Source organism: Typopeltis vanoorti, chromosome 2 (assembly GCF_054136105.1).
Source record: "Typopeltis vanoorti isolate ZY-2024b chromosome 2, IOZ_Tvanoo_1.0, whole genome shotgun sequence".
Taxonomy (NCBI): Eukaryota; Metazoa; Arthropoda; class Arachnida; order Uropygi; family Thelyphonidae; genus Typopeltis; species Typopeltis vanoorti.
In genome coordinates this window covers 114,120,325-114,136,370 of record NC_143550.1, presented here as the reverse complement: position 1 = coordinate 114,136,370, position 16,046 = coordinate 114,120,325, and the positions used below count along the sequence as shown (strand labels likewise).

Sequence of the window (16,046 nt, the reverse complement as noted above, 5' to 3'; positions counted from 1 at the left end):
TATCCTTAAGAAATCCAGTAGTCCAAATCAATGCCCAGTAGTCCAGATGTGATAATATCAAAACTTTAAGAAGAATAATTTTTAAATTATTTTGGACCATATTTTTATTAGCTATTGACTTCTTAGTTTTGCATCATATGCAAACAATTGGATACTCCAATCCCTGAAAATTAATCATCCAGTATGTCATTAATGTACTAATTCAGTGTGCTAATTCAAGTTGCCTTGAGTACAGAGTCTTGTAGTGTACACCATTGTTTACCTCTGCCTTCTCTTGAATTCTTCTCTGCTGCTTAAGTTTGTCCATCAGTTTCATTTCCATTTGCTACAGTTAACTAATAAAAATTCTGTGTAATAACAAATGCCTTTGCAAATTCTGGCAGAATCATAATATAGCTTGCAGCCATTTCCTTTATTCTCAGTTGTCTTTATTATAGATTGTGAGAAGATCAATAAGGTGAACTGTTCTTCACAAAATGATCCCACCCCCAATTCTGGTTTGGTTTTCGTTATAGTATAATTTTATCCACCCATTCCTGAATTCTACCTTTAATTCATTGCTTCATTTCCTTGTTTTTCATATTTCATAATTTTAGCCATAAGTAATTAGCTCTTTAATTTTCTTTAAATTATATATGCTGAGTAATATGTGCTGATTATATATGCTGAATAATAAAACAAGTTATCTACAGTAGCAAAGAAATTAATCTGAACTAGCCAAATGTTTTTGTCAAGTTTTTGATTTTGGTATGGTTTGGTTTTTGTTTCAGTTCACAGTAATTTTGGTTTTGGTTTTAATTTATATTTTGTTTGATGCTGCATTTTTAACTATCTATGATGTTTATCAATAGTGTTGCGCATTCTTAAAGTGTAAATAAGTTGACATTAGTAGTGTTTTATTCATTTTGTGTAGCTATAAAATGGATGCATCTCCAAGAAAGCAAAAATATGTACTCTTTCTCAGCACACATCCATAACTCAGAGACAAAGTGCCAATGAGTGTGGTGTTGGTTCGTACTGCTAATGCAATTTTAAAGAAGTTTAGGAAGACAGCTACCTTTTCTCCTGACAGAAAAAGAAAATGTGGGAATAGAAGGGAAAACTACATTTAGTCAAGATTGTTTACTAGTTAGGAACAGCAAAATGAATCCAAGATTGTCTGCTGTAGACTTAAATAGCAACTTGGCAGCTAGTGAGATTAATGTTTCTGATATAACATTTCATCAGAGATTGTTGAAAGCAGGGAGGACTGCCCACAGACCAACTAAGAAACAACTGTTGACAAAGGCAATGCAGAAAAAGAGGCTACAGCGGGCAAAAGTGTACAATGATTGGACTGTTGGAAGAAGGTCATGTTCTCAGATGAGAGCCGTTTCTTTGTCAAAGGAGAGTGAGTACCCTATGTTTACAAATCAGATGCTGAGAAAACTTCTCCTGCCCACCTTCAACAAGCTCCTAAACACCCAGCTAAAAAGATGTTCTGGGATTGTTTTACATATGACTGTCCAGGATCACTTTCACCTATTGACAACATGATGAAAGATGACCGGTACTTAAAAATATTGGAGAAAAGAGTGCTCCTACAGATCCACAAAGACAAAGAACCCATTTGCAACAGGATCTCACTCCATGCCACACAGCGAAGAAAATGAAAGAGTTCCTAAAAAGTTACACCAACTAGTTGCTTCAATGGCCAAGTCACTCTCCTGACATTAACCCAGTAGAAAATTTGTGGCCATAGTAAAAAAAGAGACTTGGAAAATTAAATAGTGATACAAAGGATAACTTAATACAATCCATTATGAAAGTATGGTTTCGAGATGCAGAAATAAGAAAAATGTGTTCTACATTGCAGAGTCAATGCTTAAGTGAATTAATGAACTTATTAGGAACAGAGGAGCACATATAAATTATTAGGTAAAGTTGAAGTTTAACTGAAATAAAGAGCCAAAAGGCTTCACTTCGCTTCGGCAATGCAAAATTATATCAATTAACTGGATATTATATCCAACATCATTTCAAAGCCGAATACAGAAACTATAAAAAAATTCATGCAAAAATTGATCAGAGAGCTTGCAGGAATAACTCGCTACCATACTACGTGACCATTACACTGCCATAATGGTCATGAGTTGTCCTAGCCACTTATAGTAGACATGCATGCTCAAAGTGCCTGTATATTTGCCTCCTATTGGTCCATTTTTGATGATTTTGAAACAGCTGTCAGACCAGTGAAAGCTTATCAAAATGGACCAGTAAGAGGCAAATATACGGGTGCTTTGAGCGTGCGTGTTGTCTATAAGGTTCGGCTAGGGCAACTTGTAGGATGGCGGCGAGTGTATTTCTGCAAGCTCTCTGGTCATTTGCACAAAACTTTTATAGTTTCTGTATTTGGCTTTGAAAATGATGTTGGATTTAATATCCAATTAATTTATATAATTTTGCATCACCAAAGTGAAGCCTTCTGGCTCTTTATTTTAGTAAATACTTTACGCACCGACTGAGAGTTCGCTTATGGAAAATACACCTCTCTGGCGCCTCTAATTCCTTAGTACTGAGAGTTTTTGCTCTCTTAGGTTTCTGCCTGTCCTCTGATGAAAATCAATGAATTTGAAACAGTTGTCAGACCAATGAAACCTTATGAAAATGGACCAATAGGAGGCGAATATATAAGCACTTTGAGCATGCGTGTCTCCTACAAGGTAGTCTGTCTGATCAATTTTTGCATGAAACTTTTATAGTTGGAGGTTAATTTTTGTACTTTTGTGAAGTTAAAATTTTTCTTTAAAATGTGAGTGTTCAGAATAATTCATTCGCTACTGTATATTCTCATATTTAACAAATTATTATTATTATTATTTTTTTAATTCAATTTTTTTTTTTTTTTACAGTTCATTGATAAGGCACGTGATCTGCTTGACACTGAACTAACAGCTATGGCAGGAGAAAGCTACAGTAGGGCCTATGGTGTAAGTTGCATGTAATTGGATAATTTATAATATGAATACATTATAAATGGATTTATAATAGAATATGTGTAGAATCTAATAGAATAAACAGATTTAAAATAAAGTTGTAATAAACACTACTTAGGTAGAGATATTATTGAAAACATTTGTAGACATATGAAGTATTGTTAGCCTTTGTAGCTTTTTATGTGAAGGTTGCAATTAGATTTTATAATGAAACAAAGAAGGAAGATTGGAGTTATACAGACATAACGGAATGTATTTGAATGGCTATGGAGTGAGCCTGAGAGTTTTCTTTTCCTTATTTCTGCAATAATTAACATGCTTATAACAATAATATAATCAATTTTTTAAATATGTGTGTATATATATATATATGTGTGTGTGTGTGTGTGTGTGTGTGTGTGTGCGTGTGTGTGTATTAATATCAATTAACTTAACCTCATAGGATCAGGCAGTAAAAAGCAAGGTGAGAAATATACTCAAATATAAATGTTTTACAGTGTTTCTCTGCATAATCCAGTAGATGTGATCGAAATGTAAAATTTTGTATGCAAAATTTTAGTTCACACACACTAGAGACTTTTGTTGTTATTTTTTATACCAGAAGGAAAATGGTCGAGAAATAATGTGAGTATAATAATGATATTTAAGTTTTTATAAATCTATAAAAGGTTTATGAGAAGGTGAAGGGAGGAAAGTTGTTCAAACTGCTATAGTTATCATGATGGAAATGGGAGGTTAGTTACACAGAGCTAGTATATAACCTCTACTTTACTACTTGCCAACTTACTTATTCTCTTCAAGCCTCATGGTACATAAGGAAAAGATCCATTTCTTGAAAGGAAGAAGAAGAAATCTCTACTGTAGTTGTAATTATTAGTTAGAATTCAAGGAAGATGATGTAGTATAAAATCTGGTGTAAGACAAGGATGAACAGTGCTTTCACTGTTCGTTTATGTGGATCACATTATGAAGGAAAGTTGCATTAAACCTAATATGAGAATCGGAGATGTTAATCACAGTTCTTTACTCTAAGTGGATGACATTATTCTCTTAGGTGGTGCAATCACTTGGAATGGGAGAGGAAGGGTTAGGTGTTTCATCCAGGATTGCAGAAAAGACATCCTGAAGAGTTCAAGATTTAAGGGTATTAATATGATGTAAACTTTGTTATGTAGTACTCTCGTAGTACTATACACTTATTTTTTTTTAAATAAAAAAATTGAAAATTAGTAAGCTATCTGTGCCCTCAGTCATCACTTAAGCTGAGTTCATAGCTACCATGATTTGAAGATTTCAGGGTGAGAAAGCATATGTTTGGTATAACTAACTAGATCCTAACTGGTAAATATTAAACCGGAATTTCTCTGGGGTGGGGGGGGGATAATCACATTTACTGGATTATGCAGTGAAAACAATGTAAATCTTTATACCACTATATTTAGGCATATTTCTCACCTTGCTTTTTATTGCCTGATCCTGCCAACTCTTTTAGTGCTCTAAAGGAGTTGGTGGCTCATTTCCCATTCTATTACATAAAGAACACATAACACAAGAAAATTAAAAATGTTTCAGCCAACATTGAAGACTTTATTAGTCAGTTTTGATGTTACTGCTTTCATGAATGTTCTGATCTCTAACACAGTTCTTCTCTTACAAGATAGATTTTCCACCAAAATCACAGCCCTCTTTGTTCACATCCTTCAGTCTGGTTATTTCATGTGGCAAAACTATTTCTACCTACAAAAAGAAGATACAATCATAGCTTCCCTATTTCACTCCCCCTCCCTCAGCTAACTTTTGTATGAAACATTTTGAGCTAACTTTTGTATGAAACATTTTGAGCAGTGAGCCTTGATCCATGGCCATGGAACTTGAAAACGTTTTCTTAGCTACCTAAACAAGCAAATACAGACACATTCAATTAACCCTTGAAATCAAACAATAGCATGCTTCCTTTTTTTGGGGATAAACTTGTTGCATGTCTTCCCTCAGACTTTTTATCCTTCACCGACTACAACAAAACAACACACATTCCAATGCATAAACAGAGACTCCTACTATAGAAAACCCTGCATAGAAAAACTAGGTGTTATTAGCACCTTCAAAACAGAGCCTTAACAGTTTACTCTGATGAGCAGGCTCTGAAAAATAAATTTGAAATAATAACAGAAATGTTTATAAAAAATGGCTGCAACAAGAAAACAATATATAGAATCCTTCACAAAAATACAACCAAAAATAAAAAAGATTACAGTAAGGCCATAGTCATCCTCTATATATGAGGATTATCTGAAAGAGATAGTAGTTTTAATGTGGCCTTAAGGCCACATTAAAACTACCAATGAAAATAAAAAGTATACTAAACTGTTCTAAAAATCTCCTTCCTTCCTCTACCCAATAAGTGTAAACTACATTACATAGGTGAAACAGGTTGTACAATCCCAAAATGAAAAGAAAATAAACCACACATCAGGTATCATCATCACGGAAAAGGAGTTCTTTTTGACCATGTATTTGAAAAACTACATGCAAAACTGTTATTAATATTACACTCATGAATTTCTATACTAATAAGACAGTAAATAAGGAAAACAGTGGAAGGATCGAGATGTGGTTGTGTAGAAAAGCATTGAAATCTCATAGATCCAGAAAAAGAGAAATTGAGAGGTTTTTGAAGACGATGGGTACTAAAATATGATTAATAAAGGCCATATGAAATCATCTTTTAAGAGAATAAAAATTAAATGCTTTATTTGGTCTACTTTTTTTTTATGGAGCAGAAACATGGACAGTAATAAACTGAAGGCAGTAGAAGAATTGATGCATTTGAGATGTAGACATGCAGAAGAGCATTGAAGATCTCATGGATCCATAAGAAGAGAAATGAAGACATACAGAAGAATATTGAAGATTTCATGGATCCAAAAAGAAGAGAAATGAAGAACATTTTATAAGCAAAGTGGATATTAGATCCAGCATTATTTCAAAACTGAATGCAAAAAATATGAAAGTTCCATAAGGTAAGTGTTGACCGGAGAGCTTATGAGAATACACTCCACAGCATTCATGAGCTACCTTATTGTGGACTACTTAAAAGACATAGCTGCCACCTATGCATCTATATACTCTCCTTTTATTTATCCATTTTGATAAGGTTTCAGTGACCTGACAACTGTTTCGAACTTGTTGGTTCTCTTCAGAAACTAGGTAGAAACCTTCACAGAGCAAAAACTCTTGTTCAGTACTAAGAAACTTGAAATGTTAGAGAAATGTATTTTTTGTAAGTGAACTCTCGGTCAATGCATAAAAGTAATTACTAAAATAAAGAGCCAAAAGGCTTCAGTTTGGTGATGCAAAATTATATAAGCAAAATGGATATTAGATTCAGCATTATTTCAAAGCCAAATGTAGAAACTATGAAAGTTTTGTAAGGTAAGTTGATCAGAGAGCTTACAGGAATACACTCCCCAGCATTCATGAGTTGTCTCATGAATGCCAGATCTGCTATATTTAATATCCACTTTGCTTATATAATTTTACATTGCCAAACTTTAAGCCTTTTGGCTCTTTATTTTAATAAGGATTGAAGAAGTTTTGGAGACAATATGTACTAAAATGGAATTAATAAAGAACATACAAAAAAATAAAAAAATATATGTGTGTCATATTGTGAGCCAGGAATGCCTTCGAAAAAGATTTGTTAGAGGGAAGAATTAAAGGCAAGTGAAAGAAAGCAGTGATACACACATGGTCAAAAACATAAAGGATTGGGTTGGCCTGAACTATGCAGAGAGCAGCTCAAGACAGAAATAGATGGAGATTCATAATAACCAACCTCTTGAATGGAGATTCAGGAGGTTGGTTATTATGAATTCAGGAGGTTGGACATATAAAGCTATATCCTGTCACACTTGACAGGACATAGCTTTCTATCCTAACTGGATTCAAATCATTCAATATCATTAGCATCACATTCCTCCTCTCCTATCTTCTCTGATAGGAGAGGAGGAATTTGATTCCTGTTATCAAACTCTTTCATTTTTCCTTCAATAATCTTTGTGTATTTTAGTCTACAGCTCACATCTGAGAGCTGCTCAACTTTTATTCACTTTAAAACTTTCTTACATGTTATTCTTTTCAATATGAAATTCAATTTTATCCTGCTCAAGACTAAATAGTGATCACTTCCAATTTCAAATCCTCTGTACACTCTGGTGTCCTGCACCAGGGAGAAAACATCACTATCAACAATAACATAGTCAATGAGACTTTTCTTATTCCTAGCCTCTTCTCTCCATGTGAATTTGTGCACATTTTTATGTTGTAACATGGTGTTAGTAATAACCAGTCCATGTCCTGAGCAGAAATCCAACAGATATTTGCCATTATTATTAGCTTTGCTCTTTTCTCCAAATTTTCCCAAAATATTTTTGTATGTCTCACAATCATTTCCTACTCTGCTATTTAGATCCCCAACAAGGACCAATTTTTCATTGTGTCAGTTGCTTTTTCTAAAGCCTCAAAAAATTCCTCCACTTCTACCTTAGTAGAAGTGGAGGAATATTTTGAGATCCTGTGGGACCATAGGCACAAATAAGTCTCATTGTCCAGTTCCCCATTCTCATATTTGCCCACATTACTCTACTTGAGACTGACTGCCATTCAAGAAGATTAGCCTCGTATTTTGTGTTGAATACTATGGCTACTCCTTCTTTTCCTTGATTGTCATTGCCTGAATATAACATTTTGTACTTATTGCTCAGAAAGATCTCACCAGTTTTGGTCTTTTTTGTTTCAGTCACCCCTATTATGTCGATCTGGTACTTATCTAATTCCTCAGCTAGCTCCATTTCTTTGCCATTCAGGCTTCTTACGTTGATTGTACCGATCTTTATCTCTGGTGATGTTGAGTTGGGGTTTATTTTCAGATTTGTTCCAGTAGCTGACTTTTCGCTGTTCGCCCTGGTTCTCTGGCGAAAACAACGGGAGCCTTGTTTAACCGGGCGACGCCCCAGCTGGCATGAAATTTTGTCATGTTGTACCATCGTTCTATATTTTGGTTTAACCAATAAGAATACAATTTGGTCGGCTAAATCCCAAATTGCCAGCCCATCCTCGTTCGTTCAGTATCAAAGTAGATACCCAACAGGGTGCATCACGAGATGGTGAGGATTGGACATTAGCTCAGAAGCCCTGGTCGGTTTTCCGCATTCCTTTAAAGGCTATGTGGAGGTCTCCTCTCAGTTATACAGCTTTGACCCTTAAGCACCCCCCTTATAATCCTTATAGTCCTTATAAACCTAGCATTTGTATTCAAACAAAAATTACTGCCTTGGTTTTTTTGTATACTCTCCTCTGTCATCTGTATGACCCAGTTGGCTGACTGGGTCATGCAGATGACCCAGACAGGACCATGCGATATCCTTCTCTGTATAATCAGTTTTGCCTACCTAACTGTTGTTATGCAACATCTTACCGATTCTTTTTTTAGTTGCTTACCCTTAATGCATGTTTTTTCAGTGTCTATCTAATTATGTTTCATCTTTCTAAAATTTTCTTGTTGTCTAGTAATTTGTTTTATTCTAGATATTTCCAAAGTTAATTCAGACTCGGTATCCTCCTTAGTATCCAAAATGGCATGATTCTGTTCATTGCATCAAGCCTCATTGTTCACAGTTTACTAGCATTCCTCTTCATTAGGCTGCAATTTTACAGTACTGCTTTAATATTAGAGTATTCCAATAAAATATCAAGAAATACATCAAATACTATAAATACATGAAATGCATGAAAAATAGTGCTTCATGGTATAAACAACACCAAGAGAGATAAAAAAAAATAAATTTATTGAAGTTACTAATATTTCACTTGTTTTCTACCCATCATCTTCAGAGTACAAATTATAACTGACAAGTACACAGGCAGTAAATCATTAGAAACAGTTCAATTGTAAATATTAGAATTGTAAATTGTTCATATTAGACATTTAGACACTTATTATAAAACAGAATAAGTGTCTAATATGGTACCCTCTAATGAGCTGGTTAATCATAAAGTTAATTTGGAGGTCTTCTACCTCCTCCAAATTATAGCACATATGCGATTTGATAGACCCCTTGAGGGTACATGTCAGAAATTTGATGATGATGCAATTTGACATAGATTTTACAAGATGATGGATTGATCTACTTCTACAACATACCAGGCATTCACGAGCCAGTCCTTTAGCTAGCTCAAATTAATGGAAGAGGACTTTGCTCCTGGATCTGTTTTTCTAATATGCCCCATATATATTTTTTTCAATGGGATTTTCAGTGGGCTTTTTGGTAGCCAAGGAAGATGATTGAAGTTGCTGTTATGCTCACTGAACCACTGCTGAACAATTCTTGCATGATAAACAGTGGCATTGTCATCACCTGCTGAATTAAAAATTAACATTGCAGGATGGACTTGATCAGCAACAGCATTCAGATATTCCTTGGAGGACACCCAAACTTCCAGCAATATCAAGGGGACCTGTTTTTAACCAACAGAACATGCCCCACACCATGACATTACCTGCAGAACCTTGAGTTGCATTTACAAGGCAAGCTGAGTCCTAAATCTGCTACATAGGACTCCTGCCAAATTCTCTGCCTACCATCAATGCAGAACAAGGTGTACCATGACTTGTCGGACCATGTGGTTATTTTACAGTCTTCTGACATCCATTCACGGTGTTCTTTGCTGGTGAGATATGGGTCAGGAACAACCGTCATTAAATGGTTCGGTCAGTTTACACAAAAGTTCTGTTTGTCCATGTAAGCCTTCTCAGACGACAGTGATCTCATTCCTGACAGACTGTCTTGGGATCAGTTATGCCTCTCATACAACAAATGTAGGTTATTTTTTTATGAAAAAAAAAAATCCTGGGATATCTCACTTTTTAAGAAACCGGTCAGCTCTCCTGTGTTTGAAATCATGGCTCTAATCAAAAGAACACACACAATAAGTCTTTTATTGAACTTCCGAAGATCCTTTGTTTTTCTTATTGTGATCACATCAATAGTGATGATTACTGACTAGCTGCATCTTAAATAGTTGCCTACAACATGTGGTGAAGCACGTGACAAAGTATTTTGCATATACTCTGTGTAAGCGGCCAGTGTTGCTCTAGGGGTCCTGGCATCCTGATGCAATATTTGAAGTTGAGCACCCCCGTACTTTTTTTTTTTTTAAATGTAGTTAAAATTTAAAGTTAAAAACTCAAAACACATATTTTTATGTAAAATTGTGTACTTTGAAAAATACATACATTAACAACACAGCAAAACATACAAAAATACATACATATTTTTATATATTTTATACATTTTTATACTAGAATTACAGATACACAAGTTGCTGATTACTGGCAATGAGCTATTATAACTAGAGATGTACAAACTAGAAAATTGTACAATGACAAGAATCATTTAATTTTTAATGAAAAAAAAAAAACATTTCAAAAAATTCAATGATTTAAAAGTTTACTTTTCTTCATTTTATGGAAACAAATTCATCCAAAATTTCACTTGTTTCTAGTTTCTCACAGATACCACCTTTTGATAGTCCAACTAGTCTTTCCTGAGAAACATTAGATCGTAGATATATGTTAATTAGTTTGAGTCTTAAAAATGGTCGTTTGACACTTGCTACTGAAATTGGAAGTGTCAAAAATATTCAAAGATAAATTGCTAATTTCATAAAGATGCTTTTTAAATCATTTGTATGTGTATATTGCAATATTTTCAGTGCCCTCCCAGTGATGGTACTGGCCCTTTTCATTCTCCCTCTTTTTCTTTGCTTTTCTTCCTGTATTCTTTGCTCTACTTCTCCTGATTCTTTTTCACTATCCTTTTTCCAGACCACCATCACTGGGATCCAACGCCCTGCCATCGTGTTTGCCATGTGGTGCGACCCGTGGACATCTGGAAGGGGGGGGGGGGATCCTGGTAGTCTTGCACTACTTTGGCCCCTGCTTCAACAAGATGGGTGGTCCTAGATGGTCCAGCCAGGATCATCCGGCTAGTAGGCTTGCCTGCAAGGGTCAACAGTGTTGCAGTAAGTCTCTCACCCCATAGTCTGGGGTCGGGATCCTAGACCTGCTGCAGTGCCGGTATAGCATCCAGGGTATCCCTGGCGTTCCACTCCTGAGCACAATCTCTGCATGCCAGGTAGTGGGCATCCATGTGTGGCTCCGTGATGGGTGGGGAGCTCTGGTGCCGAATTAAAAATTCCTTAAATATGAATTCTTCATCCTCATGTTTCGGGGACCCTAACAAAGTCCCAACCAAGTATATGGAAACAGAAGTAAGAAACAAAAGATATCAGATATTAACATAAATGTACCAACCTTTTTAATCATTCATGCAACAAGTGAAAAACCAATTGGGAAAATGTCACCTTCTTTATCCAAAAAGATTTAGAAGGACTGGCAGGACCTCCCAAAACTGTCAAGAAATTGCGTTCTGGTGATATCCTCATGGAAACCATGTGCAAACAACATTCTGAGAAATTACTGAGAGCAACGACAATGGCTGGAATACAAATTGCAGTAACACCTCACAGAACACTCAATTCCAGTAGAGGAGTGATATCAGAATGCGATCTCCTTGATGTTACTGATGAGGAGATATGTTCAGAGCTTAAAGATCAAGGAGCAACGGGTGTGAGGCGCATCCTGATACACAGGGATGGTCGCCTGGTCTCAACTAAGAACATCATTCTTGCTTTTGATACATCTAGGCCTCCGACATCTGTAAAAGCAGGGTATCTCAGCTGTCCTGTTTGAATGCATATCCCTAACCTGCTCAGATGTTTTAACACGTTCATTGCCAATCACGTGATATCGCGTGATGCGAATTCTCATCAAACGGCCGATCACGCGTTATCGTGTGTACGTCGCTATCAAGTAAAAAAAATTTGGCAACCACACGAAATTCCAATTTTCTGCTTGGCAGCGAACGTGTTAAATGTCAAAGATATGGACATGCCCAAACTGCCTGTCGTGGTTCTACTACCTGTGCCCAATGTGGTAGTAAAGAACATAATAATAAATCTTGTTGTGAAAAAAAAGCTAAATATGTCAACTGTCAGGGAGATCATCCAGCATATTCTTGTGCATGTCAGAAATGGAAAGATGAAAAAGAGATGCAAAAAGAAAGCTGGCCACCATTATACTTGTTCTACGATCCTCTTATGCTGAAAAAGTAACAATTAAAAAAGTGCCAACAGCAACTCAAACATGTATGTTTCTTCCACCATTTGAGAACTTTACGATCGCAAGTGCTTCTCTGTTGAGCGCATTAATCACAAGAACTATGGCCTTACTCCAGTGACAACTTCAAAAATGTGTTTGCCATGCAGTGCGACCCGTGGACATCCGGAAAGGGGGGATCCTGGTAGTCTTGCACTACTTTGGCCCCTGCTTCGGCTTCGATGAAAACTCACCTGTCAAAAAAATTATGGTGGAGACTTCACTCAAAGATAAACCACTAGACACTCGCATAGAAAAATTGGATACCTTGATACCCACTGAAAGCAAACTAAACACACCAACTGACCCTAACACATTTGATGTTTTGCACACTCTACCATAGGAAGAGATGGACACTGGCCATCCATACTTCCCTGAAACAGCGGATAAATATAAATCTGACAAAGGTAAGCCCTCAACCTCTCGAAAACCAGACAAGTCAATAAAATCAAGACAATAGGAAAATTTTTACAATGGAACTGTCGCGGGATCTGCCAGAATATTGACGATATCAAGATGTTGTTGCAGAAACGCAAACCTTTCTGTTTCTGTCTACAGGAAACTTACTTAAGACCCAATAAGGACTGTGCCTGTAGGAATTTCACTGTTGTACGTAAGGATAGAACTGGAGATGGTCCTGCTCATGGAGGAGCTATCCTAGTGGGCCGTCATATTCCTTTCCTTTAGATCCAACTTATACTTCTCTGCGGGATTTCTTATTACAGTATGTTCAATTTATTTACCACCAAATGCTGAGTTAAATGAAATTGATCTTGATAACCTTATCTCGCAACTGCCTGAACTCATACTTTTGATGGGCGACTTTAACGGTCACAATACTCTATAGGGTAGTACCAACACTAATAGACGAGGTCGAATCATTGAAAAAATTCTTGATAATAATAAACTTTCCCTTCTAAATAATAAACTCAGTACTTTCTTCCATATGCCTACCCACTCATATTCTGCAATTGATCTTACAATCTGTTCCCCTTCCATTCTTCCACTGCTCATGTGGGACGTTGAAGAGAACATATATGGAAGTGATCACTTTCCTGTTCTTTGTACAATGTCTTCACAGGAACCATGTTCACCCACATGGATACCTATATGGAAAATGGACCAGGCTGACTGGAACACTTTCTCTCATCTTGCAAAATTTAATGCTGATGCCATCAGTCAAACACCTATCAATGAAGCTGTAAAATGTATAACAGAATGCATTGTCCAGGCAGCAACAACCTCCATCCCAAAAATATCATCTCGATTTCCAGCCTCTCCAAAGCCTTGGTGGAACCCATAATGTCAGGCAGTCAAAAAAGATCAACACAGGGCATGGAGCATATTTTGTAGATACCGCACCACATCAGATTTAATAACTTTCAACTTTCAAGCGTGCTCGAGCCAAAGCACGTTATGTAAGACGTCAGAGTCAAAAACAATCATGGATCCAATTTACTACATCAGTTAATCAAATGACCAGTCCAAAAATTGTACGGGATAAAATCCGGAAAATGAAAGGCAGATATGGTACACACTGTTTGTCCTCCTTAGACTATAGTGGAAGTGTTCTTGCTGATCCCAAAGCTATTGCAGATACTTTGGGAGAAACTTTTGCTAAAATATCAGCAACAGCTTCATATTCTCCGTATTTTTTTAATACTGAAAGCGCAGCAAGAGAAACAAAGGCTTAATTTTTCTACCAACATTCTTCAGCCATATAATTAGCCATTTGTCAAGGAGGAACTAAAAAGAGCTCTCCTACAATCCACCCTAGTGCAGTAGGATCTGATGACATCCATTATGAAATGCTGAAACATCTACCATCATCTTCTATGGATCTTCTTCTCTTATTATACAATAGAATACTTGCAGAGGAAGAGTTTCCAAATTCTTGGCACAAGTCAATTGTCATTGCTATCCCAAAACCAGGAAAAGATATACAACACAGACAAATAATTATCGAATAATTTCTCTGACCAGGGGTGCTTAAAGGTCTAAGCTGTATAACTGAGAGGAGACCTCCACATAGCCTTTAAAGGAATGCGGAGAACCGACCAGGGCTTCTGACTTAATGTCCAATCCTAACCTTCTCGTGGTACACCCTGTTGGGTATCTATCTACCTGGATACTGAACGAATGAAGATGGGCTGGCAATTTGGGATTTAGCCGACCAAATTGTATTCTTATTGGCTTAAACCAATATACAAAATGATGGTACAACATGACAAATTTTCATGCCAGCTGGGGCGTTGCACGGTTAAACAAGGGCCCCTGTTGTTTTTGCCAGGGAACCAGGCAAACAGCGAAAAGTCAGCTACTGGAACAAATCTGAAAACACACCCCAACTCAATATCACAAGAGTTAAAGATCGGTACTATCAACATAAGAAGCCTGAATGGCAAAGAAATGGAGCTAGCTGAGGAATTAGATAAGTACCAGATCGTCATAATAGGGGTGATTGAAAGAAGAAAGGCAAAAACTGGTGAGATCTTTCTTAGCAATAAATACAAAATGTTATATTCAGACAATGACAATCAAGGAAAAGAAGGATTAGCACACAAAATACAAGGCTAATTTTCTTGAATGGCAGCCAGTCTCAAGTAGAGTGATGTGGGCAAATATCAGAATGGGGAATTGGACAATGAGACTTATTTGTACCTATGGTCCCACAGAAGGTTTTACTAAGGTAGAAGTGGAGGAATTTTTTGAGACTTTAGAGAAAGCAACTGACACAATGAAAAAGGAAAAGTTGGTCCTTGTTGGGGATCTAAATAGCAGAGTAGGAAATGATTGTGAGACATACAAAAATATTTTGGGAAAATTTGGAGAAAAGAGCAAAGCTAATAATAATGGCAAATACCTGTTGGATTTCTGCTCAGAACATGGACTGGTTATTACTAACACCATGTTCCAACATAAAAATGTGCACAAATTCACATAGAGAGAAGAGGCAAGGAATAAGAAAAATCTCATTGATATTCTGTGTTGTTGTGGAGTGTTGAAGAAGCTTAGAAACGGAAGAAAGAGTTAGAGATGATAAAGGTGACATGAAAACAGGAGAAAAAGATATTCTTGAAGTGTGGAGTAATTACTTCGAAAAATTGCTAAATGAAACAAGCAGTGATAGCAGAGTGGTAAAAAACATACAACAGGCATACAGTCAGAAATACATATCCATACTTGAAGTAGAAAAAGCCATCAAAGGCTTGAAATGTGGAAAGGCATCAGGAGTAGATGATATTTGACCAGAAAAGCTGAAGTATGGTGGTATAAAAGTCTTACAGTGGCTGCAGTGCATAGTTCAGAAGTCCTGGACAGAGGGATGAAGTCCTGATGATTGGAGTAGAGCTCTAATGGTACCCATATATAAAAAGGGAAATAAAACTGAATGTGAGAATTCCAGAGGTATTTCCCTACTGAGTGTTCACGGCAAGATTTATGCCAGTATACTTGAGAAACGATCGAGAAGAATTGTGGAAGAAAAGCTCGGTGAAGAACAAGCTGGATTCAGGCCAAATAGAGGCTGTCAGTATCAGATCTTTACTTTACGACAAATAGTTGAGAAAGCATGGGAATATAACAAAGATCTGTATTTAAGTTTTGTCGATTTGGAAAAGGCATATGACAAGGTGCCAAGAGAGAAGCTATTCAATACGCTGCAGTTATATGGTGTCAATGGGGCATTATATCAAGCAATACTTAGTCTTTATTTGAGTTGTAAGTCAGCAGTTAGAATTGAAGGAAGTACAGGAAGATGGTTTAATGTTAAATCTCCCGTGAGACCAGGATGT

At 36.5% G+C, this 16,046-nt stretch overlaps 1 protein-coding gene across 7 annotated transcripts in view; it reads left to right on the top strand.

Annotated features, from left to right (window-relative positions):
* mTor (serine/threonine-protein kinase Tor) overlaps positions 1-16,046 on the top strand; it is an 816,233-nt gene that overhangs the window by 502,058 nt on the left and 298,129 nt on the right. For all 7 annotated transcript variants that reach the window (XM_090412780.1, XM_090412800.1, XM_090412771.1 and 4 more), the window contains one exon: positions 2,892-2,969. In XM_090412780.1, the coding sequence (XP_090268906.1) occupies positions 2,892-2,969 (78 nt within the window). The remainder of the gene's footprint in view (positions 1-2,891; positions 2,970-16,046) is intronic.